Source organism: Neodiprion pinetum, chromosome 5 (assembly GCF_021155775.2).
Source record: "Neodiprion pinetum isolate iyNeoPine1 chromosome 5, iyNeoPine1.2, whole genome shotgun sequence".
NCBI classification, from domain to species: Eukaryota; Metazoa; Arthropoda; class Insecta; order Hymenoptera; family Diprionidae; genus Neodiprion; species Neodiprion pinetum.
In genome coordinates, this window is record NC_060236.1 from 7,744,413 (window position 1) to 7,765,632 (window position 21,220).

Genomic DNA, 21,220 nt, shown 5'->3' on the forward strand with positions numbered 1-21,220 from the left:
TCTCTCGAAAGTGTTGTTTTTTGTATCAGTCGAATAATCAATCGATGAGCTCTCTCTATATATTACAACGAATCATTGGATATTGCTTACGGTACAAAATGAATCTACAGCAAAAGGGTCCGTTTACGGTTTTGGAACTTATACTTTTGGGCATCGTCGAAAGTATTTTGAGAGCGCCGACCGGGGTACAGCAGACCTTTCTAAACCCAAGATATTCCCCATGCCTTCGGTTATAAAATTAATGGTTTTGCAAGTAATAATGAGGGTGCGGCTTCGTACAGGCTGGTTGTGTTGATTAAGCACTTCGATGACCGCGGTGATAAGGTCACTTTTGTACTTGAATTGGTGACTAACGTAATGAGTTGGGATTTCCCGTTTGGATTTTCTACCTGCTCAAGTCATAAGGACTTTGTCGCGGGCGTATATTATAGTCTTGGGCTGCATGGTTGTCGGCATTTGTAAACGGACTCCCTGCTGTGACTGCCTGAGTCCTCTTGAATTGTTTGTGCAGAAAGCTATGATGACGCTTGTTGTATTTGTGGCAACTGTTTTCCGATTTACAATCGCTAGTATTGTGACCCTGAGAGAGGCAATTGTAACAAAGATTCGCGTGTGCAACAGTCCTTACGCATTCTTCTATTGATAATTTGTGGAAGGTTGAGCAAATATAGATTGCATGTGATGCAGAACAAATAGGGCACTTCAGATTTGTATTTGTCGCAAATGTCTGTACCTGCGGTTGATTTTTTGATTTAGTAAGTTGGTAAAAACAGATGGCGTATTCCTTTGCAGCCGTGGATATTCCCTGAGAATAATCCAATGACGTCGGAGCGTTCGTCGTATGCATTCAAATTTCTTCTTCTTTCGAATGGATAGCGCTACCGTTGACTGAAGAATATTCTTCAGTCGACGAATATGTCAACATTAACATTAACGTTTCTACGTACTTACATGTGTTTAAAATTTTCCGCAATTCGGTTCGTTAGAAAATGGCGGTCAAAATGGAGGCGATCGAGTGGACTCCGATACTACTGCCATCTAGCTACAAATTATGAAAGCTTGATTCAAACACAAATCTACGTATCGTATAGTTTATGTATAATTCAGAGCTGGTTGCGTGTGAGTTTTGGGCCGGCCGTCAAACTTGATTTTCAGTGTGTTACTCTCATTTAATTGCTAAACTTTTTGGTAGTTTTGAATAAGTTTGACAAAATGGTGAGCATAAAATTATTCATTTCATCAAAGTACCCGCAAACGACTATAGACTTATTTTCTAATTAATTAAATAATGTAAACTTCTGTACTCTGAACAGAAATAGGTTAGAATACCTCTATTGATGCATTGTCATCCATACAATTATCCCATCTAATTCTAATAAAAATTTCCCATAGCTCCAGATATATCCAACTCAGTATTAATTGTTACGAAAATATTCACCCTTCTAATTGAGAAAAGGCTACTAGGCGAAAATAAACCGTGGCAACAATGCGACTAATTGACGCATCGTCATGCCGACTGTAATCCAAAACTCAGAACGTAAAAACTTAATTCATTCTTAACAATTTCTTGATTTTCTGATCAGGCTCGCCGGTATGATACCAGGACAACTATATTCTCGCCAGAGGGTCGGCTATACCAGGTGGAATATGCAATGGAAGCTATAAGTCACGCTGGTACTTGTTTAGGAATTCTGGCCAATGACGGAATCTTACTAGCCGCAGAAAGAAGGAACACCAACAAGCTGTTGGATGAAGTATTTTTCTCAGAAAAAATCTATAAACTAAATGAGGATATGGTTTGCTCCGTTGCTGGAGTTACGTCTGATGCAAACGTTCTCACTAACGAGCTCCGCTTAATCGGTCAAAGATATCTTCTTCAATACGGTGAAGCCATTCCTTGTGAGCAACTGGTTTCTTGGCTTTGTGATGTCAAACAAGCTTACACTCAGTACGGAGGTAAAAGACCGTTCGGAGTTTCCATACTCTACATGGGCTGGGATCGGCATTACGGATATCAGCTCTACCAGTCAGATCCTAGTGGCAATTACAGCGGGTGGAAAGCTACCTGTATTGGTAACAATTCGGCAGCAGCTGTATCTTCTCTTAAACAGGAATATCAGGAGGGAGAAACTACTCTGAAAGATGCGATGGCTCTTGCGATTAAAGTTCTTTCAAAAACTCTAGATATGACTAAACTCTCCTCTGACAAAGGTCAGTTGAAGATTCTTAATTGTCCAATTTTCCAAACTTGTATCTAAATAGTATATTTAACGATGTTACCTAATTTTTTATAAAGAATAAGTACCTATTTGGATCGGTGGAGGGAGCAAAAACTGCTCATTCTCCATTATTGTATCATTGTTGTAGTTGAGATGGCAACTCTAACTCGCGAAGATGGAAAAACAAAGACCCGTATTCTACCAGCATCTGAAGTGGAGGCATTGATTGCTGAACACGATCGACTAGAAGCAATTGCTGAACAGGCAAAGAAGGAAAAGCAAAAACTGTAAAATATCAACAAACTATCGAATTTTTATTACTTATAATTCATAATGAATAATGATTATTTGCTTAAGTGAACATGAGCATCTGGCGTAAGTGATAAATAGCTTACATTTCGAATAAAAATGAATTACAAAAAGCATTCCTTTTCTCTTATAATTGTACACGTTGCTACACGTCGTGCTTATAACAGTCGTTCATTCATTCTTCGTAACGTCTTTTGAGAATAACAAGGTAACTCAGCATCTTTTTGAGAATCTATCTAGTGATGTAACATTCGTCCTATTTAACAGGAATGGGGACTGATCCTATCAAAAGATAGTGTCAAAACTTTTTAATGTTATGTGGTGGTTGCATCCCCTAAACCTTTGATTCAGACTAAATATCCGGCATACAGACTCACATTTATACTGGTATGAAACAATCATATCTCTTACCATTAACACTGAAATTTCTCACGTACTGAGCTATCACGACCTTCTCTATTCCGGAAAAGTTGTCCCGAAATCACAATAAAGTCTTGTCTTTTCAAGTTAAGTTTAAAGCTTCATGTCAAGTCGTGTACTTCTAGTTAATTAAACTATATTTGAGTTGTGTTCTCAGGCCCCAGTTAAATAAAAAAACCAGTAACTAAAATAAAACTTTCTTTTCTCTAAAAAATGTAAGATTTGTAAGTTGATGACCAATGGAGCGGAGCAACCCACAGTGGCAACTGTTTAAGAATGGAGGCATAAGGTGTGCTCGCACTTGTTGTGTTGTGCACATAATGAGCATTTAGAGAGATATCAATAACTGGATTTACTCCATCCGAAACCTATAAGAAAATAATGGTAGATTGAATTTTATATTTCAATTATAAACCAAATAACTATTAGAACTACTGGAAAAAACATGATAAAATACCCACCACTAAGTCTAACCAAATTTCTACAGTAGTTTCTGGTTCTATCGCATAATCGTGAAGCACAAAATAAACCGATCTCTCATTCCACGTAGTTGATGTAGGAACTTCTTCGAGCAATGACCAGTTGGATAAAGTTACACCATCTCTCGGCGCAAACACTAGGCTCATATGGTCGGGCCCTGTCAAATTCAGATACAGCCGCCTTGATTCTGTAGTTGTGTCATTCCAAACACCTAAAAGTGCCGATGGTTGATACAACTGAACAGTTGGCACTTCATTTGGTATCCAAAAGCTCTTATTTCTGGAATGAAGTAATAATAGAATATGATTACGTACTTTCTGATAAATTAGGGACTTTAATCTTTATGGCCCAATACATGTCTTTGCAATATAAAAGATCCCTCTGAATAGCATGATAACTCACAACATGCCCATGTCTCTACCCTTCCAGATTGGAAGTCCACAGTAGATTGTATCCAAGCACGCGTCTGCTACGGTCGTAGCATTGCTGTATTCAGATATGTACTTCTCAACTGTTCTGGGACCGTTCCGATCTAGATTTTGAATCCAGAATCCCCCATCATTATACGTTACATTCCCATTAATATCATACATAGTTCTTTCTGTATGCTGAAATCACACGTTCAGGTTATATTAGTCAGTTGCAAGTATTGATAAGGACTCGGGAGTTTGTATCCTGATTGAGTGAAACTACGAATACAAGCCAAAGAATAATTCAGTACCAATTGTTGAAACTTGAGAGTGTATGAACAAGTAGATTTGACAGGAACTTACAATAAGCCAAAACCGTTGTGGCTTTGGGCTTGTGCGATCAACTGTGTATGGAAAACCGTACGTCGTGACAGTAGCTGCTAAGATAGTGATAACAGCAGCTAATGAAAACCCAAGTACTAAAACCTGTGGCCTTCGAACGACAGCTATCAAAGGCGTCCAAAAACAGCCAATCATTGAAGTGATCGCAGCCATAATCAGGGATATGTAGAGATCAGGAGTAATATCAGATCCTGATCTTCCCATTATTGGTAAAAAACTGGTCATCATCGATCCGAGCCAAAGTAAATACAGAGTTGGAATGAAGAGCCCAACGCCGATAAAAATCGCGAGCCAAACTCTGACTAAAAGTAAAGATAGTATTAAAAATGAATAATTTAATGAATAAACTTTCATTGGTAAATTTTTCTTATTTCAAGCCATCCTCAAAATGTAAATACTGTCCAGAAAATTAACGTAAACTTGTCACCTATTCAAGGTTTTATTCAAATCGCTTCATTATATTAACTATTAGAAATTGAACGAACGGATGAAGATCATGTAATTTGTTACTATATTCAATGAATTAAATGAAAATTGAAATTTGGAGTACTAAGATTTCTTATACACTAACCAAGTCTTTGCAGCTTCAATATTGAAGTAATAATGTTGGCTGCAGATACAAATCCAACAATTATAGCTATTACATATGCTGATTTCAAACCATAAATTGTCAATGCAATCAGAATGATTGCCCATAACATTCCTACGGCCTGAGTATTTAGCTGTACTCGTTGTCCAGTACCTAAACGGCTCTGAAAATTGAATATCTTTATAAGTAGCAGCAGAGTCAAATTTTTACCTGTGAAACTTTTAACTTATTTACCTGGTCAAATGAAATTTTTTTTTAAAAACATCGCCAATCGGTAATTCTTTGCATCAAATTATCTAATAATATTATCAACTTTAAGTAATCGATTCAATTTCTATAAAATAAAAAATTGAGCAAAATTGCCGAACTAACTGAGATCACCTGCTCTATAGGTTGAGCAGTCATCGCCCAATTAACACCCAGCATCGGAAGCATAGTCGGTACAACGAACAATCCAATCAATAGCCCTGGATTACTGTACCAGCTCATTGCATTATCTGTCCAGTCAAGCAGCATGCCAAAAAAGACAGATAGTCCAAATCCCAATAGAATCCCCAACATTTGGAAGAGGAAGCTTATTCCAAGACTTTTTGCCTTGTCTTTGATGCTGCATCCCGGAGTTGGCCAGAAAGGTGAAGCAAGAGCCAAAAGTGCCGTCAATACATTCAGTATAATCGCAATTGTCGTTGAATATCGAATAACAAATAATCCCAGGAAATCATAGTATACTGAATTACCCTCGACAGAACTTTCCAAAAGTTCTGGTGCATTACCTAGGGCTTTAATTAGTGCCAGCATGTTGTCTCCGGTGTGTTGATAGCATCCATCTGGGATTATTTGATAATCGTCATACAGCGTATGGTATACGTGGCCACCTGCGTAATAGGCCATATCCAGGCCATGAAGGTTTCCAAAATCTCGAAATATCCTAAAATCGGTATCAGATGGGACCAAGCCACTTTCAAACAAGTCAGTAATAACTGCTGACGCATGAGGATGAGGAACGGCGGAGGCATAATATGCGTCAAGCCACGGATCTTTTGGACCAGATTGAAAAAGTGCTTCTCTACCGCCAAATCCTGCCGAATCGTAGTTGAGGAATGCGCGTACATCTGCCGCCCAACGATGAGTAGTTACAAAGGCGTGAGACGCTTGCAATGGATTTTCTTCGGCACCGTTGAATAGAAAAATGATATCGTGAGTCAATGTAGTTTGACTTTGGGATAACACTCTAAGCACTTCGAGCATTGCTGCACAGTTTATGCCATTGTCACTTGCACCTGGACTGGAAGGATGAGAATCGTAATGACAATTGACCAGTAGAGCCACACTGGAATTGTCTCCATCTGACAATCTAGCAATGACATTGCCAACGTTGAGGTAAACGTTTGTAAATGAACGACGATTGGATATAAAATAAGCACCACTACCTCTTGCGACGTCAATTTGGACAGTCTTGTTATTTGTCGCTTCGGCCTGAATTTCTTGCAAAATATTGGTCAGGTACTCTACAGCCACAACTTCATTCTCATAACTACCAACTACCTTCTCCCCTATTTCTGCCAACCCAATTAAATCAGACTTAGCTCTCTCGGTGATGAAGAGATCTTTGCCAGCTACTAAGTCATTTACTGTAAGTGGCGTTGGCAATCCATTGTAGAGGTAATGATGTAACGTCACATTGATCAACAATATTAACAATATCGCCAGACCACACCACAAACTTGGTATTAGATCTTTTCTTTTTCTCTCCTCATCGTACTCAGAACTATCTGATGTTACAGCATAAATAGCCTCGTTACGCCGTGGTAGCTTCACCATGCTGTATGCCGGGTCCTCACGAGTACGCCTGTAGCGTGCGTCTGTTCTTCTCTTTGGATCCTACAAAATTTGATTGAGAGAAAAATATTACAAAAAATTCTACATGCTTCAACTTGAAGAAAAATGGTCTCAAAAAAGCAAAATAGCTGTTAGTCCTTTAATTGCTTTAAGTTAGCACATGAAATAAATTTGAACGAAGTGATGCCTTCCTTCGCACTGAACTGAATCACATTATCACTAATTAAATTACCAATTTAAACTGAATTGGATCGAACAAGACTGATTGTTAAACACAAAACTAATGATTATCAAGATTCAGGTATTTTACTGATGCCTGCAATTACTATCAACTACTCTTTGATAATCTATCCAATATTTTCAATTGCTAGGAGCAAAATATAATTGTCGTGAATGCCAATCTTCAAAGACTGCGGAAACATTTTTGAAGACTAGTATCTGATGTTGTCAATTTGATTATATTATCTGGAGTGACAAAGCCAGAGGGTAATAGCCCATTGTAAATCATACAGATTAACTAATTGGAATGGTATCGCAGCAGGCTGTTATTGTAAAATTTCATTACATCAAAGGTATTCTATTGAGCAACATGCAGCATTGTTCAAGTACAACAATGATCCAATTTATTGTCTGTATTAAAACTACACACTAAGATATAGTATCCAAGGAAATCTATCTTCAGAAATGAAGTGTCCTAATTTTGGCACCCCATAATATTCAAGGAAAGCATGATAAAAAAAACTTGTGCCACGTAGTCATTGAAAACTGTGATACGTCACTCTTTGTTAAACCAATAACTACCTGAATCTAACTTTAACTCAATGAAAACAAATAAAATATCGTTTCATTGAATAAAGGATGAGCGCATAATTATCACAATGTGACAATCATTTGTAAAGCCTCCTACCAATATAGCATTCGAAAAATCAATTATCATCTTTGCAAGGATAAATGATTATACCAATTCTATATTATTTGCAATAAATCACATAATCTTGTTTTATTTATTCTTCCATCTTATTTCATGTTTGATCGAAATTCCCTAAATTTCAAATGTAATTTTTACAGCCTACAATATTATGCACTTTCAGTTTATTTTCAGATTAAACAAACTTTCAATATTACATCGTTGCTCATGGCACTGCGTGTAGTAAATCAATCATTTTATTCTCTAACTAACAAAACTATCACACTGTTGAATTCGTATAGATCGAGTTTACATTTTCAGGATCGTGATAACATCAGTGATTGTGAGTGCTGTTACGATTTCTATAAAGTGGCAAATGCTATGAAGTGTAAGATTATCGCACATGATAATCACGTTTCGCCAAATACGTATAAGACTAACATGACATGTGAATTTTGTTGCGAAGCTTCGTGAAAGAAAATTCACATCCACAGTATTAGATGACTGATAATATAAAACGTTAATCAAAGCCTAAAATCGATTTACTTGGTTAAACAGGTAAATGAATAATCATTTGAATCAACAATTAACCAAGGCAAATTTATTAATTTTTTCTGCAATAGTTCATGGAATAATGACAAATGTTTATTTCAACATACTTATAAGTAATAAGTACAAATGAATCGAATGCATGTACACATTTTGGGTCATCATAACTGTACATACTTCTTAGATTACAAAATTTAATGACAAAGGTTCATTTGTTACAGGCAAAATATTTAACACCGATTGTGTACTCATTTTTTCAGCTGTGACCAACAATATTCAAGAAATCAGTTTGCATACGACAAAATATAATATTTCTCAACACAAAACATGAATAGTTTTGCGTTTATTACGGAGGATAATCTCTTGCGAAACTGTAGAATATGTACCAGAATTTTTAAATAATAATGCATATCGTAACCGCTAACTTTTTTCCTAGTCATCTATGTATATACGTAGGTAAATGTTATGTATAATTTGCCTCGACTCGGCGTGGATCATTGCATTGTTATCATTTCTATCGATCAACTTACCGCCATTGCCACTTATTCGATGAAAATTATTCAGTTAATAAAAAAGAAGAAGAAAATGATTTGCGTAAAATCGTAGGAATGCAGAAGAGCTGCAGTGGCGCTGGTTTTAAATTATTTGAAACGACAAAAATTCATTCTGCGTTACTGAGAAGAAAATTGTTAATATTGTAACAAAAACTAAAAACGAAGGCGTTCAAAATCCGGTAATCGCCCATGGATTGAGATAAAGTCTATTGCCACCGTCGCTGACTGAAGTCATCGTTTAATCATCGCAGTTCTTGGTTAACACCGCATCCGTACAATCGTGATCATCGTGATACAATCCAGAAAGTATGGTTATGGCGGAGACCGAACCATAGACTTTAAATAAACATAACGCTTCGGAAACGAAATAAACGACAAATCAACCGGTTCCAGCGACTCTTCACAGATAGCACTTGCTTTCTGCGATGCCAGATTTTCCCGGCCTTCCCCACTCTATCGATATATTTCTATGTTCTGCACGATGTCAACAACAAAATGAAAGGTTCACTAACCTTAAACTTGTTCAAATGTTGGGAAAATAAATAACGGCATCATGCGCGGAATCAATAACTTAGTCCGTATTATTCTATCCGGTAAATCGATAAACGCGCAAAGATCGTATTCGGAAAAGTTTTACACTTTGGGTAATAAGTTATTAAATGTAAGTCCGACGTTCGGCATAACCTCTCGTCGCTTTACCCAAAACGCCGACGATACAGAGACGATTTGTAATGTGGGAACAATAGGTCACGTAGATCATGGGAAAACTACTTTGACAGCTGCTATAACTAAGGTTCTATCCTCCGAAAATGACGATTCCAAATATGTATCTTATGGTGAGATAGACAAGGCACCCGAAGAGAAGGCTAGGGGTATAACCATCAATATTGCGCACGTTGGCTACAGGACAAAAGCAAGGCGATATGCTCATACCGATTGTCCCGGTCATTCAGACTTTGTAAAAAATATGATTAGCGGAGCTTCACAAATGGATGGTGCAATATTGGTGGTTGCAGCTACTGATGGCACAATGCCACAGACTCGAGAACACTTGCTTCTAGCTAAACAAGTTGGCATAAAAGAGATTGTCGTGTTCGTAAATAAGGTAAAACTGCGTTCAAAAAATTTCATATACATGGCTGAATAAAATCCAAATGGTATCAAAATGTAGAATGAACTTTCCATGTTTAGGCAGATATTGCAGATATGGAGATGTTAGAGCTAGTCGAGATTGAAACCAGGGAATTGCTGACAGATATTGGATTCGATGGAATTAATAGCCCTGTCGTATATGGCTCTGCACTCCGAGCGCTCCAAGGAGATATGTCAGATTTTGGAGTTCCTTCTGTCAGAAAGCTGCTTGATGTTGTAGACAGTTATATCACGACTCCTACACGAGATTACAAATCACCATTTATTTTACCTATAGATAATGCTTTCACAGTTCCTGGTAGAGGTACGGTTGTCGTAGGTACTTTGAAACAAGGAACATTGAAAAAGAACGCTAATGCCAATTTACTCGGCTTTGACGAGGAGATTCCGACAACTATTGGAGATATACAGGTAAACCAAAAGGGTAAACCGGTAGATACAGTTTGCTAAGATTTTACGATACTATAAGAATGTTAAACCTCTCTTCAGATTTTCAAACAAAGTGTTCTAGAAGCAAAAGCAGGAGAAAATGTTGGAGTCTTAATTCGTGGCATTAAAATCAGCAGAGTGCAAACAGGCATGCTGCTGTGTGCAGCTAACTCACTGTCTGTAAGCAATCACTATGCAGCCCAAATATATTTATTAACCAAACGTGAAGGTGGGCGGAAGAAACCCATGCAGGTATTGTGAGAAAATAATAATAATAATAATAATAATTACAATTGTAAAAATGCTGAAATTTCTAATATATTCATATTTGAATTAACATTTTGATTGATTTTCATATAGGCTTCAGGATATATTCAACCATTGTATAGTTCCACCTGGCACATAACATGCAGAATTGATCTCAAGTTACCCGATGGTACCGAGCTACTGATGCCTGGAGAACATGCAGAGGCAAGATTAACGTTAATGAGAAAAATGCCGTTTTTGGAGGGACAAGCGTTCACTATTCGAGAAAACAAGTGTACTGTGATAACTGGAATCGTTACTAAGCAACTGGATAGTATTCCAGTTATTAACAGAAAACTCAAAAAGGTACAGCTTTCTAAATGAAAAAAAGCAATATTCTATTATCACTGTACAGTGCACTGACTTGATAAATCTAATCACTGATCGTGAAATTGATCTGTGACTATGTATCAACGCGATCTTTCTCCACATAATTAATTCATGCCAGCATATACCAGAATTGCAGTACATCGTCTCATTTCTAGTGAGAAGGAATTGTAATATATGTACATCTGAACGATGTTTGGAAAGTGTATAAATAAAATGTTATAGTTGCGAATTATAAATTTCCCGATTATTATCTTATGACAAAAATACAATCATTCACGTAATACTGAACTGTGAATGAATAGGTAAGTGTAAATGAAAATATAACGATAGTGGATACTTTACATTTTATTAAAGTCCAACATGTAACGTACAGTATGTATTTGTTTGACTATCGTGTTGTCTATCGTTCGAATGTGGAATTATTTTTTATTTATCAAATTCTTGTGTATCTTCACTTGGTTCTCGCAGGATTGGCTCCTCGTTAAACCTTTTTCGATCAGTTATATTACAAATCTAATCTCTTAATACCGGCTGCCAACAGGGCGCAAATAACATGTATTTTCATATAAAAAATGAACAAAAGTACACGGTATCTGGACCAGTTATTTGCAGAGCGCAACCTAAGACGAGTGGTTACTTAGCTAGCGATGGCTTTGAACTGATGTCTGGTGTTGAATATTAACCTACGCGGCGAAAGAGGCCAGGAAGTCGGTGACAATCTTCTTCAATTTCGCGTCCGAAGCTTCACTGATGTGGTTCTCCTTTGCGATGGTCGCCAACAATTCCTTTTCACTCGCCCTAAAGAAAAGAATTCATAATATGAAAACGCTGTAACTCTTTACACTTGACCCATGCATCGATAAAGAATGATACAGATGTAGGATCAGCTGCTAAACCACGAACATAAATTACAAAAACATCTTCTAAACAATTTACTTTATATGGGCGAGGAATTCCTTCTCAAAGGCAGTGATTTTGGCTGGGTCCATTTTGTCTAGGTATCCACGGACACCACAGTAGATAACTGCTACCTGCTCTTCAATGGCCATGGGTACTGAAAATCATATTACATTATTTCAATCTCAATCCATTGGCATTCTCGTTCGCCAAGCAACGTTCTCTAAAGAACACTATTATCAAGATTACACAACTTTCATAAACAAGAAATCTCGAATTTACCATATTGCCCCTGTTTCAGCAGTTCTGTGAGTCTGACACCTCGGTTCAACAGCTGTTGGGTTGCAGCGTCCAAGTCAGATCCAAACTGGGCAAAAGCAGCCACCTCACGGTACTGCGCAAGCTCAAGCTTCATAGATCCGGCTACCTATTTTTTCAGAACAATATGTGTCCGGTAATAACTAATTCAAAGATTAGAAAACGCTTAAAATTTCATTAGATTACTTGCTTATTTCCGAAGTCATTTTAAATTGAAATTACCTGTTTCATCGCCTTGGTCTGCGCAGCAGAACCTACACGGGACACGGAGAGACCGACGTTGATGGCTGGGCGAATACCCTTGTAGAACAATTCAGTTTCCAAGAAGATTTGACCGTCAGTGATGGAAATGACATTGGTTGGGATGTAAGCAGATACGTCACCAGCCTGAGTTTCAATGACTGGAAGAGCCGTAAGTGAGCCTCCGCCATGAGCCTCGCTCATCTTGGCTGCTCTCTCCAAGAGACGGGAGTGGAGGTAGAATACATCTCCAGGGTAAGCCTCACGGCCAGGGGGTCTCCTCAGAAGTAGAGACATTTGACGGTAGGCAACGGCTTGCTTCGACAAATCGTCGTAGATGATCAGAGCGTGTTTTCCATTGTCCCTAAGTATCAAGTTCCAGTTAATACAAAGTAATTTTTACTGCAGAAACTTCTTCCTCAAGAAAATCCTGAATTTTAGTCATAAAATTCGTGCCAACGCCAGCTTTTGCATTATAAACAAAGTCAATTTTCAATGTATACCTAAAGAACTCTCCCATGGCGCAACCAGAGTATGGAGCCAAGTACTGGAGTGGGGCGGCGTCAGAAGCAGTGGCAGAAACAATAATGGTGTAATTGATTGCACCGGCATCAGTGAGTCGCTTGACAATCTGGGCGACAGTAGATCGCTTCTGACCAATGGCGACGTAGATACAATACAACTTCTTCTTCTCATCAGCACCAGCATTGAATCGTTGTTGATTGATAATGGTATCAATGGCCAGAGCAGTCTTTCCGGTCTGCCTGTCACCAATGATCAACTCACGCTGACCTCGACCAATTGGTACCAACGAGTCTACAGCCTTAATTCCAGTCTGCATAGGCTCACGTACGGAAACTCTGAAAATGAAATAAATTCATACTTTCTGAATTTCGACCGTCATTTTACGTTACAATTAAACTTTCCCAAAGTTAAATTTCCAATCAACATATTATTACTCAGTGAGAATCACCATATTATAGAAAATAAGTAGTCGTTTGTATGGATTGTTGTCAATGGTTAAAATTTTTTTACATGACAATCCCCTTTAACCGTGATCTTAATTATTCAACCTTTTCAGCTGACATTATTATATTTTATACATTGATTCTCAATCACCTGGGAATGATACCAGGGGCTTTGGTACCAATACGGAAACGGAGTTTGCCGTCAATAGCTCCTTTGCCGTCAATGGCGTTACCCAAAGCATCTACTACACGTCCTAGCAGTTGTTCTCCAACAGGAACGTCAACAATGGCTCCAGTACGCTTGACGACGTCTCCTTCCTTGATCAGCCTATCATTACCGAATACTACAACACCAACGTTGTCAGGCTCCAAATTCAAGGCCATACCCTTCAGACCAGAGGAGAATTCCACCATCTCATCAGCCTGGATGTTCTTCAGACCGTAAACACGGGCAATACCATCACCAATACTCATTACACGACCAGTTTCTTCCAAGTCTGTCTGTAATTTAAATTTCAGTTAGAAACTGTTCTAGAGTTCGATAACTCTAAATATATGGATAAAAATTATATACATCTTATACCAATTTTGCTTCTGAGAATTCTCTGAGACAATTTACGAATAAACTGGTATCTTGGAATTTCTCGAAATATTTCATGGGATTGAGGGTATCACCAGATAGAAACTCACTTTGGGTGCAGCACCAAGAATGCGTTCCTCCAAGATGGAAGAGATCTCGGCAGAGCGACGACTGCATGATACATGATATTTACGAGCAGCAAATCCGATGATTGGCCAGTTGACCTGTAAATGTTAATAAAGAATTTTTTTTATCAAGAAAAATTTTGTCACTGCAGATGAGGTCGATGACTATTACATAACGACTTATTCTTGTTTATGTAATATAGCATTTAACGTGTAACGTGTTCGGCGAACGGTATTGGCAACCGGATTGATCTTAGTCAGTCTCAACTTAATCGTACGACTATTGTTAATTCAATAGTAAGTGCAACACTGCATTGCGGAAATTGGAGAGACAAATGAAGTGCGATTATATTACGACACCCGTGAAAAATGTCGGCTAGCACAGACGAGCCGTAAATAAGGTGCAATTCGATATTATTTACACAAAATTCATTCCGGCAATCGACAACGTACCTGAACAGTTGCGTTAGGCAGCTGCCTCGCAGCGGAGGCAGCTAAACGTAGAGATAATAAAGCCATTTCTGTCTTCGATGCCCGTCGACCGTACCACGGAGCCAAAGATGGAGAACGGTCAAGACAGGGGCGAGCAGAAGGAACCTTCGGTTCTAACCCCACTGCTCCTACCTTGACTTCCGGTCCCGGAAATATCGAACAGCGACAGAACCAGGAACTACACTTGAACCCAAAATTCGGAATCCTTCAGCTATTCCTCACGATATTTGGAAACAATTATTTTAGGTTTGATTCAGTTTTCGTTAAAAATTATTTAAAATACTTCCCCACAGACTGTTTTGTTTTCTATACCAGTTGTCGTATTTTAGCTGTTAATTTTAAATTGAATGTGATAGAAGATCAGCTTTGTTGTCGAGACTACAAAAATGGCGTCACATAGTCGATATTGCATTTTAATTTCTAGTCGTATTTTCGAGGCTTTTTACGCGTTGCGACGATGAAAAGCATTAGACGGTATCTTTAATCTTGAAGTACCTGATACGTTGAAACTTTTCCATTCTGCGTGCGTTGAAAAAATCGATTTATTTTCAAAATTGGTATCTCGTAGGCAGTTCATGTGTTCGGTAATGTTCGTGTTTGTTCGTGTGGTTTCTCGCATCGGCGCCAAATTTTATTATTATCGATGTATTGATTAATATTGTTGACAGTTCCTAGGATTTAAAATGTTCCATAGTTAATAAAAAGTTGAAAAACGAAAGGCAATTAGGGGGCACAGGTTATACGGAAACAATAATTTGTGCTGTATTCTCTGCCTCATTTATGACGGCGATAACATTAAGGATTCACTAGTGTTTCTGACAGGACACGCCCAGGATATAATTGGAAAATCTGAAAGCATGGATTCTGCTACTGAATTAGAACAGATCGAAACTTTAGCCAAGGAAGCGGAAACTTTAAAATTACGCCTCGACGATGAGAGGCAAAAACTAAACGATGTTACACGTAATTATAAACTCAGATTAAAACATTTTATTACTTCAAAAAATATTCATCAGCAGTAAAAAACTGCAATAAATCGATTATCTGCTATCTGTCAAACTCCATAATACACATTTTGTCAAGTACAATTGTGCGTGTTTACACAAAAACTAATTCAATTGCTCACCTGTCACATTTTGTATTTTTTAGTCGCCTCCGTAGCGGACAGACTGGAATCTATAAATTGTATGAACGTGAAGCCACGTCGTATACTGAAAGGGCATCAAGCTAAAGTTTTATGCTCAGACTGGTCTCCAGACAAGCGACACATCGTTTCTTCTTCACAGGTTCGAATTGCTGCTGTTATAAACCAATGCATACTTTGAAGAATTCAGCTGTAATCCATAAATATATATAAACGATTTCCTTGATACGCAGGATGGAAAAATGATAATATGGGACGCATTTACTACGAATAAAGAACATGCGGTAACCATGCCTACAACCTGGGTAATGGCTTGCGCATATGCCCCTAGCGGTACTCTTGTAGCTTGTGGGTAGGTAACAATGAAACATTTGGAAAACCGAGTTTTATTAAGGCTATTGGCAAAATCCAAGGTTACTCGTGTGCAAAATCGTCAATACTCGAACACAAAGTTGAATTAATTTTCTAAAGACTTGACTGCTGGCAATGGCCTGGTAAATTTGCACGTCATTTTTACCACAGAGACGTTACAAGGGTTTATCAGATTTTGCATTTTTTCCAGGGGCCTTGATAACAAAGTAACGGTATACCCGCTCAGTTTAGAGGATGATGTTTCTGCGCGGAAGAAAACAGTCGGTACTCATACCTCGTACATGTCGTGCTGTGCGTTTCCTAATAGTGATCAGCAAATTCTGACTGGTAGCGGGGACAGCACATGCGCTCTATGGGATGTGGAAAGTGGACAGCTGCTACAAAATTTTCATGGACATTCTGGTGACGTTATGTCTCTAGATTTGGCTCCCAGTGAAACGGGAAATACTTTTGTTTCTGGTAGCTGTGACAAAATGGTACTCATATGGGACATGAGAAGTGGACAATGTGTGCAAAGCTTTCAGGGACATCGTTCAGACGTTAATTCGGTACATTGTGATACAAATGTTACACACACTTTCTGTTTATGAGTTTCACATGATTAACAGATCTCACTGTCATATGCGTTACGTTTCAGGTCCGGTTTCATCCAAGCGGCGATGCAGTGGCAACAGGTTCCGACGATGCTACCTGTCGACTATTCGATTTACGAGCAGACAAGGAAGTTGCTGTTTATGCGAAAGAAAGTATTATTTTTGGTGCCAATGCGGTAGATCTCAGCATCAGCGGTCGTCTTCTTTTCGCTGGATATAATGACTACACTGTTAATGCTTGGGACACCCTTAAGTGCCAGAGAGTCGCGCTGCTCTACGGTCACGAAAATCGTGTTTCTTGTTTACGTATCTCACCCGATGGTACAGCACTCTCGACGGGAAGCTGGGATGCAACGCTTCGAGTCTGGGCTTAGTAATCTTGTATTGGGCATCGCTTCGGCCCTGTTCATAAATTTATATTAAGTCAGAATGGTGCAAAGTATTCAATCAAGCACATTGACTGGTTGTATTGATAATGGAACAAGCTGGTCTTGGCGTTTTGAGAATCTAAAGTGATTATATGAATTGAAGAATAAAATGTCTCACACGCGTATATGACACTGAATTCAACTGCAATACTTGTACTACTTAGAGCACGTCTACAGAGAGGATGAATTATGTATCATGTATTATATAGTGCCATAGATTGAATTCATGTGCGACAATGTATGGAGTGCGAAATGTTATACAGATGATACTCTTATTGAACGTAAAACTGAGGGAGATTCCGTTAATTGGAAGAATATCAAACCCTATATGTTGACAAAGATTAATTTTTAAAGTGTAGTTACGAGTACGATATATTAGATGAAAGTCAATGTCAAGTCGTTGTGTTCTTATTGTTATACATATTGTTATAATGTAATAAGACAGTAATGGCATAAAAAATGCTGAATATTATATCCACCTGTAATTGATCAGATATTTCAATGAAAAGGTAGAAATCGTTATCGAGTATGTAGATTATACAACCGTATTAATTGTATATTTCTGATTCATAATTTTAATAATTTTAATAAATATTTTGTTATCAGCGTTTTATTTTCTGGTATACATCTTACAACTAATCACTTGTCTTATATTAGGTAAAAAATTCAAAGATCAAACAAAGAAAGCATTATTGGGCAAACCCTCGCTAATTATAGGCATGCACATAGACGAAGCATTTCTCAATTCAACTTAAATTTGCCAGTCACTCAGTCTGTTGTTGGTATTCCACTTTCTTGCACGATATTTCGATTGTTTTTGTATTACGATTAAATGACCATACGTTTTCAATCATACCGCAAATATTACCGCGCGGTGAATCTTTTTCATCGCAAATGAATCCGATAATAATATTTCTTCGAAATTAAACCACAATTAAACCTCACTCTATTTTATTTAAAAACGTAGCCGGTTGCGCAGTCTCAAGTGCGCACGGATCGACTGTGACTGACTGCGACTCGCGGGGTATGCAACTGACTTTGCATTTTATTTGCATTCAAATATCGTGATTCGGAGGTTGTACAAAATATTTTAACCGAGTACCTACAAATCGTCGTTCACATTCCCGTTTACGGCGATATATTAAAAATGCCGTTGTACACCAGTAAGTCGCGTGAAATGAACACATTATTAAAACAAGAAAATCTAACCTATAAGCGGCTTGTAAAAATTTTTCGACACCGTATTGTATTCATTCTTTTTCAATACTTGCAGTCAAAGTTAAATGGGGCAAAGAACTTTTTCCTAATGTCGAAGTCAACACTGATGAAGAACCGATGCTCTTCAAGGCTCAGCTTTTTGCGCTTACCGGTGTTCAACCGGAGAGACAAAAGGTTATGCTAAAGGGAACCAGTTTGAAGGATGAAGACTGGGGAAACATGAAGCTTAAAGACGTAAGAACTCTTTCCAATTTAAACCTTTTTAACTACACTATTAATCTTTCAAAAAGTAGCAGTTTGTATCAATTGCAACACTCTTGTTTACTTGTCCTTTCTATGTCGCATTTCATTTTCGGCTAGCTTTATATTGTTGTACCATAGATGATTCATTACATGTCACTAAATTCTTATGCTCGTTGGGCCTCTTTTGAAACAGGGCGTAACTGTTTTAATGATGGGGTCGAAAGAGGAAGATGTTCCAATTGAGCCGACGGAAAAGCCTTTATTTTTGGAGGATATGAACGAATCAGAATTGGCGACAGCCTTGGACCTGCCAGCTGGATTAACTAATCTTGGCAATACGTGTTACCTGAATGCGACTGTACAGTGTTTGAAGACAGTTCCAGAACTGCGAGAAGCTCTGAAAAAGTTTTCTGGTGGCCTCGCTACAGCTGGTAGCTCATCTTTGGTCCCTGCTCAGAGCATAACTGCAGCGTTAAGGGACCTGTACGAAACGATGGATAAAGGATCTTCGCTACCACCATTGGTCTTGGTCCAAACGTTGCATCTGGCCTTCCCTAGATTTGCTGAAAAATCTGAACACGGAGGATTCCAACAACAGGATGCTAGCGAATGCTGGACAGAGCTAGTGAGAATGTTGCAACAAAAACTGCCAGCTAAGGTACATTTTCATTTCACAACAATGTAATTCTTTCAAATAACCCAATGATCACATTAAAATGTCCCATATGTTAATAATGTTTTATCCTTATTTATAGGATGGTGCGTTGACATCTGAAGATGGTGCCCAAAGTTCTAGCAAACAGCGATCCGTTATTGAACAATATTTTGGCGGCACATTCGACACAGAGTTAAAATGCGTCGAGTCAGAGGATGAACCTCCGACAAAGGGCAAAGAGGACTTTTTGCAACTTAGTTGTTTTATTTCTACTGATGTCAAATACATGCACTCCGGATTGAGATCCAAAATGCAAGAGCAGATCACGAAACTATCACCAACGTTGAACCGGGATGCTGTATACACAAAAACAGTGAGTGAAGATACCAGAATTACTGAAATCTTGAGAATAGAAATTCCGTCACGATTTTATTTTATATTTGACTAACAAGATTAACGTATACAATATTTTCAGTCCAAGATCAGCAGACTTCCGGCCTACTTAACTGTACAATTTGTCCGTTTTTACTACAAAGAAAAGGAAGCGATCAACGCCAAGATTTTGAAGGATGTTAAATTTCCTCTAGATTTTGATGCTTTTGAATTATGCTCCAGTGAATTACAGAGTAAGCTGACGCCGATGCGTGATCGATTCAAGGAACACGAAGATAGTTTATTGGAAGAACAAAGGTCCGTTAAAGACAAGAAGGACATGGGTGACTCGATTAAAAAAAACGTAAAACAGGAACCGTATTGGTTTGCAGATGGTAAGTTACATGGTCATCATTGACAGAACTTTAACTTGAACAGAATTTTGGGTATATTCGATTTTCCTGCCAAGTTTAAAAAATCTGAAAACAAAGAAGCGTAAAAATTAAAAACACTCGCCAGCTGCAATAACTTAAAAAGTGTCTTCCCAATTTTCAGACTTGGGCTCAAACAATAGTGGGTACTACACGCTTCAAGCGGTTCTGACGCACAGAGGTCGATCAAGCAGTAGTGGCCATTATGTAGCATGGGTCCGTCAAAAAGGTGAAACATGGTTGAAATGCGATGACGACGTGGTCAGCGCTGTAACAAGCGAGGATGTGTTGAAACTGAGTGGAGGTGGTGATTGGCATTGTGCTTACGTCCTGCTGTATGGTCCAAGAATTTTAGAAACACCCATTCCAGAGAGCAACTAATTTTTGTACACTAAAACAACGATAATTATTTAAATGCTGACGTAAACGAATATATATAGCCAAGTGAAGCATCGAGAAAGTTTTAAATGATCAGAAGAGTGGGTAACCTAGGCTACAAAAAGATTCAAATTTTTTTATTTGGAACAAACTCTATTCGAAAAAAAAAAAAATTGAAATAGATGTGTATTTCAGAGTGTAATTCTCGGAGTTGACCGACGAACGTGCATGCCTTTTAAAAGATTGTTATGTTTCATTATTTGTTCTAATTGAACAAAGTAGAAGCAATACAGTGAAACATGATTCGGTTACTGAAGACTTTATTTCAGAATGTTGTCTAAAGGGGAAAAAATGAAGTAATCGAATGCCAAGTGCTAAATTGTAAATGCAATTTAACAATCGGTTACTAGACCAGTAGAACCTGGAATACTGGTTGCTGACTAATTAAATAATTTCAACATCTTTCAAGCTTCGTTTGAGGAATCAAACATCACCTCACTAAAATGAAGCAAACAACGCAAAATTATAACTGTCTGTAAAATAATGTATGATTGTAAGCCTTGAACGTGTTCTTTTCTAATAATAAAGTAACAGCTATTGTTTACAAACAAAAGTGAAAAAAATTTGTTTTCTTCAATGTACGGATAAATAACGGTTATACAAGTAAAATATTATGTAATTCCGAAGATTATGACGGAGTAACTCAGAATACGAAGAAACGGGAGAAAATTTTTCGTGGAAAAGGGTAATCGTAATCACAACAGAAAGTTTAACTGGGAACAAGTCTTTCTGTAAAGAAAAACTATTAATTTAGCAAATTCCTCTCAAGTTCAATAATCAATTTTTTCGTGATTTTCAACATTTTTTCGAT

The 21,220-nt window shown here is 37.9% G+C and overlaps 6 protein-coding genes across 9 annotated transcripts; 4 read left to right on the top strand and 2 right to left on the bottom strand.

Moving 5' to 3' along the window:
* Nucleotides 1-1,101: 1,101 nt before the first annotated feature.
* On the top strand, nucleotides 1,102-2,644 carry Prosalpha3 (proteasome alpha3 subunit). The gene is made up of 3 exons (XM_046628445.2): nucleotides 1,102-1,215; nucleotides 1,584-2,211; nucleotides 2,368-2,644. Exons 1-3 carry the CDS (start codon nucleotides 1,213-1,215, stop codon nucleotides 2,508-2,510), a joined length of 774 nt encoding a protein of 257 aa, XP_046484401.1. The 5' UTR covers nucleotides 1,102-1,212; the 3' UTR covers nucleotides 2,511-2,644.
* On the bottom strand, nucleotides 2,299-9,111 carry LOC124220051 (endoplasmic reticulum metallopeptidase 1-like). 4 transcript variants are annotated; one of them, XM_046628429.2, is made up of 7 exons: nucleotides 8,655-9,111; nucleotides 5,202-6,710; nucleotides 4,812-4,992; nucleotides 4,202-4,542; nucleotides 3,831-4,036; nucleotides 3,410-3,707; nucleotides 2,299-3,316 (listed from the first exon to the last, which is right to left on the bottom strand). In XM_046628429.2, exons 1-7 carry the CDS (start codon nucleotides 8,658-8,660, stop codon nucleotides 3,155-3,157), a joined length of 2,703 nt encoding a protein of 900 aa, XP_046484385.1. In that variant the 5' UTR covers nucleotides 8,661-9,111; the 3' UTR covers nucleotides 2,299-3,154. The 4 variants fall into 4 exon arrangements, with proteins under 4 accessions (XP_046484385.1, XP_046484386.1, XP_046484388.1 ...); XM_046628430.2 differs by having other exon boundaries at nucleotides 5,211-6,710; nucleotides 8,655-9,110; XM_046628432.2 differs by having other exon boundaries at nucleotides 8,895-9,109.
* LOC124220056 (elongation factor Tu-like) lies at nucleotides 8,894-11,132 on the top strand. Its single transcript, XM_046628443.2, has 4 exons — nucleotides 8,894-9,783; nucleotides 9,870-10,241; nucleotides 10,320-10,511; nucleotides 10,620-11,132. The coding sequence occupies exons 1-4, from the start codon at nucleotides 9,232-9,234 to the stop codon at nucleotides 10,887-10,889; spliced, it is 1,386 nt and encodes a 461-aa protein (XP_046484399.1). The 5' UTR covers nucleotides 8,894-9,231; the 3' UTR covers nucleotides 10,890-11,132.
* Nucleotides 11,133-11,222: 90 nt separating this feature from the next.
* On the bottom strand, nucleotides 11,223-14,635 carry blw (ATP synthase subunit alpha blw, mitochondrial). Its single transcript, XM_046628433.2, has 8 exons — nucleotides 14,477-14,635; nucleotides 14,009-14,122; nucleotides 13,470-13,819; nucleotides 12,854-13,210; nucleotides 12,333-12,714; nucleotides 12,075-12,219; nucleotides 11,832-11,949; nucleotides 11,223-11,693 (listed from the first exon to the last, which is right to left on the bottom strand). The coding sequence occupies exons 1-8, from the start codon at nucleotides 14,540-14,542 to the stop codon at nucleotides 11,579-11,581; spliced, it is 1,647 nt and encodes a 548-aa protein (XP_046484389.1). The 5' UTR covers nucleotides 14,543-14,635; the 3' UTR covers nucleotides 11,223-11,578.
* A 253-nt stretch (nucleotides 14,636-14,888) lies between these two features.
* Nucleotides 14,889-17,679, top strand: Gbeta5 (guanine nucleotide-binding protein subunit beta-5). Its single transcript, XM_046628444.2, has 5 exons — nucleotides 14,889-15,478; nucleotides 15,665-15,801; nucleotides 15,893-16,011; nucleotides 16,222-16,579; nucleotides 16,669-17,679. Exons 1-5 carry the CDS (start codon nucleotides 15,373-15,375, stop codon nucleotides 16,996-16,998), a joined length of 1,050 nt encoding a protein of 349 aa, XP_046484400.1. The 5' UTR covers nucleotides 14,889-15,372; the 3' UTR covers nucleotides 16,999-17,679.
* A 175-nt stretch (nucleotides 17,680-17,854) lies between these two features.
* Usp14 (ubiquitin specific protease 14) lies at nucleotides 17,855-20,575 on the top strand. Its single transcript, XM_046628441.2, has 6 exons — nucleotides 17,855-18,215; nucleotides 18,326-18,504; nucleotides 18,707-19,171; nucleotides 19,269-19,541; nucleotides 19,644-19,935; nucleotides 20,096-20,575. Exons 1-6 carry the CDS (start codon nucleotides 18,200-18,202, stop codon nucleotides 20,350-20,352), a joined length of 1,482 nt encoding a protein of 493 aa, XP_046484397.1. The 5' UTR covers nucleotides 17,855-18,199; the 3' UTR covers nucleotides 20,353-20,575.
* The last annotated feature ends 645 nt before the right edge of the window (nucleotides 20,576-21,220 follow it).

Bases quoted from the DNA above. Each gene is read 5' to 3' on its own strand.
- Usp14 (XM_046628441.2), top strand. The intron at 19,172-19,268 runs GTACATTTTCAT...CCTTATTTATAG, and splicing joins AACAAAAACTGCCAGCTAAG to GATGGTGCGTTGACATCTGA. The intron at 19,936-20,095 runs GTAAGTTACATG...CCCAATTTTCAG, and splicing joins ACCGTATTGGTTTGCAGATG to ACTTGGGCTCAAACAATAGT.
- blw (XM_046628433.2), bottom strand. From the start codon at position 14,542: ATGGCTTTATTATCTCTACGTTTAGCTGCCTCCGCTGCGAGGCAGCTG. The intron at 13,211-13,469 runs GTGATTGAGAAT...TTTCATTTTCAG, and splicing joins GCCCCTGGTATCATTCCCAG to AGTTTCCGTACGTGAGCCTA. The intron at 11,950-12,074 runs GTAAATTCGAGA...TATGATTTTCAG, and splicing joins GCTGAAACAGGGGCAATATG to TACCCATGGCCATTGAAGAG.
- LOC124220056 (XM_046628443.2), top strand. From the start codon at position 9,232: ATGCGCGGAATCAATAACTTAGTCCGTATTATTCTATCCGGTAAATCG. The intron at 10,242-10,319 runs GTAAACCAAAAG...ACCTCTCTTCAG, and splicing joins CAACTATTGGAGATATACAG to ATTTTCAAACAAAGTGTTCT. The intron at 10,512-10,619 runs GTATTGTGAGAA...ATTTTCATATAG, and splicing joins GGCGGAAGAAACCCATGCAG to GCTTCAGGATATATTCAACC.
- Prosalpha3 (XM_046628445.2), top strand. The intron at 2,212-2,367 runs GTCAGTTGAAGA...TCATTGTTGTAG, and splicing joins TAAACTCTCCTCTGACAAAG to TTGAGATGGCAACTCTAACT.
- Gbeta5 (XM_046628444.2), top strand. From the start codon at position 15,373: ATGGATTCTGCTACTGAATTAGAACAGATCGAAACTTTAGCCAAGGAA. The intron at 15,802-15,892 runs GTTCGAATTGCT...CTTGATACGCAG, and splicing joins ACATCGTTTCTTCTTCACAG to GATGGAAAAATGATAATATG. The intron at 16,012-16,221 runs GTAGGTAACAAT...CATTTTTTCCAG, and splicing joins GGTACTCTTGTAGCTTGTGG to GGGCCTTGATAACAAAGTAA.
- LOC124220051 (XM_046628429.2), bottom strand. The intron at 4,993-5,201 runs GTTAGTTCGGCA...TTCAATTTTCAG, and splicing joins CTATAGAGCAGGTGATCTCA to AGCCGTTTAGGTACTGGACA. The intron at 4,037-4,201 runs GTAAGTTCCTGT...GTGTGATTTCAG, and splicing joins CACAACGGTTTTGGCTTATT to CATACAGAAAGAACTATGTA.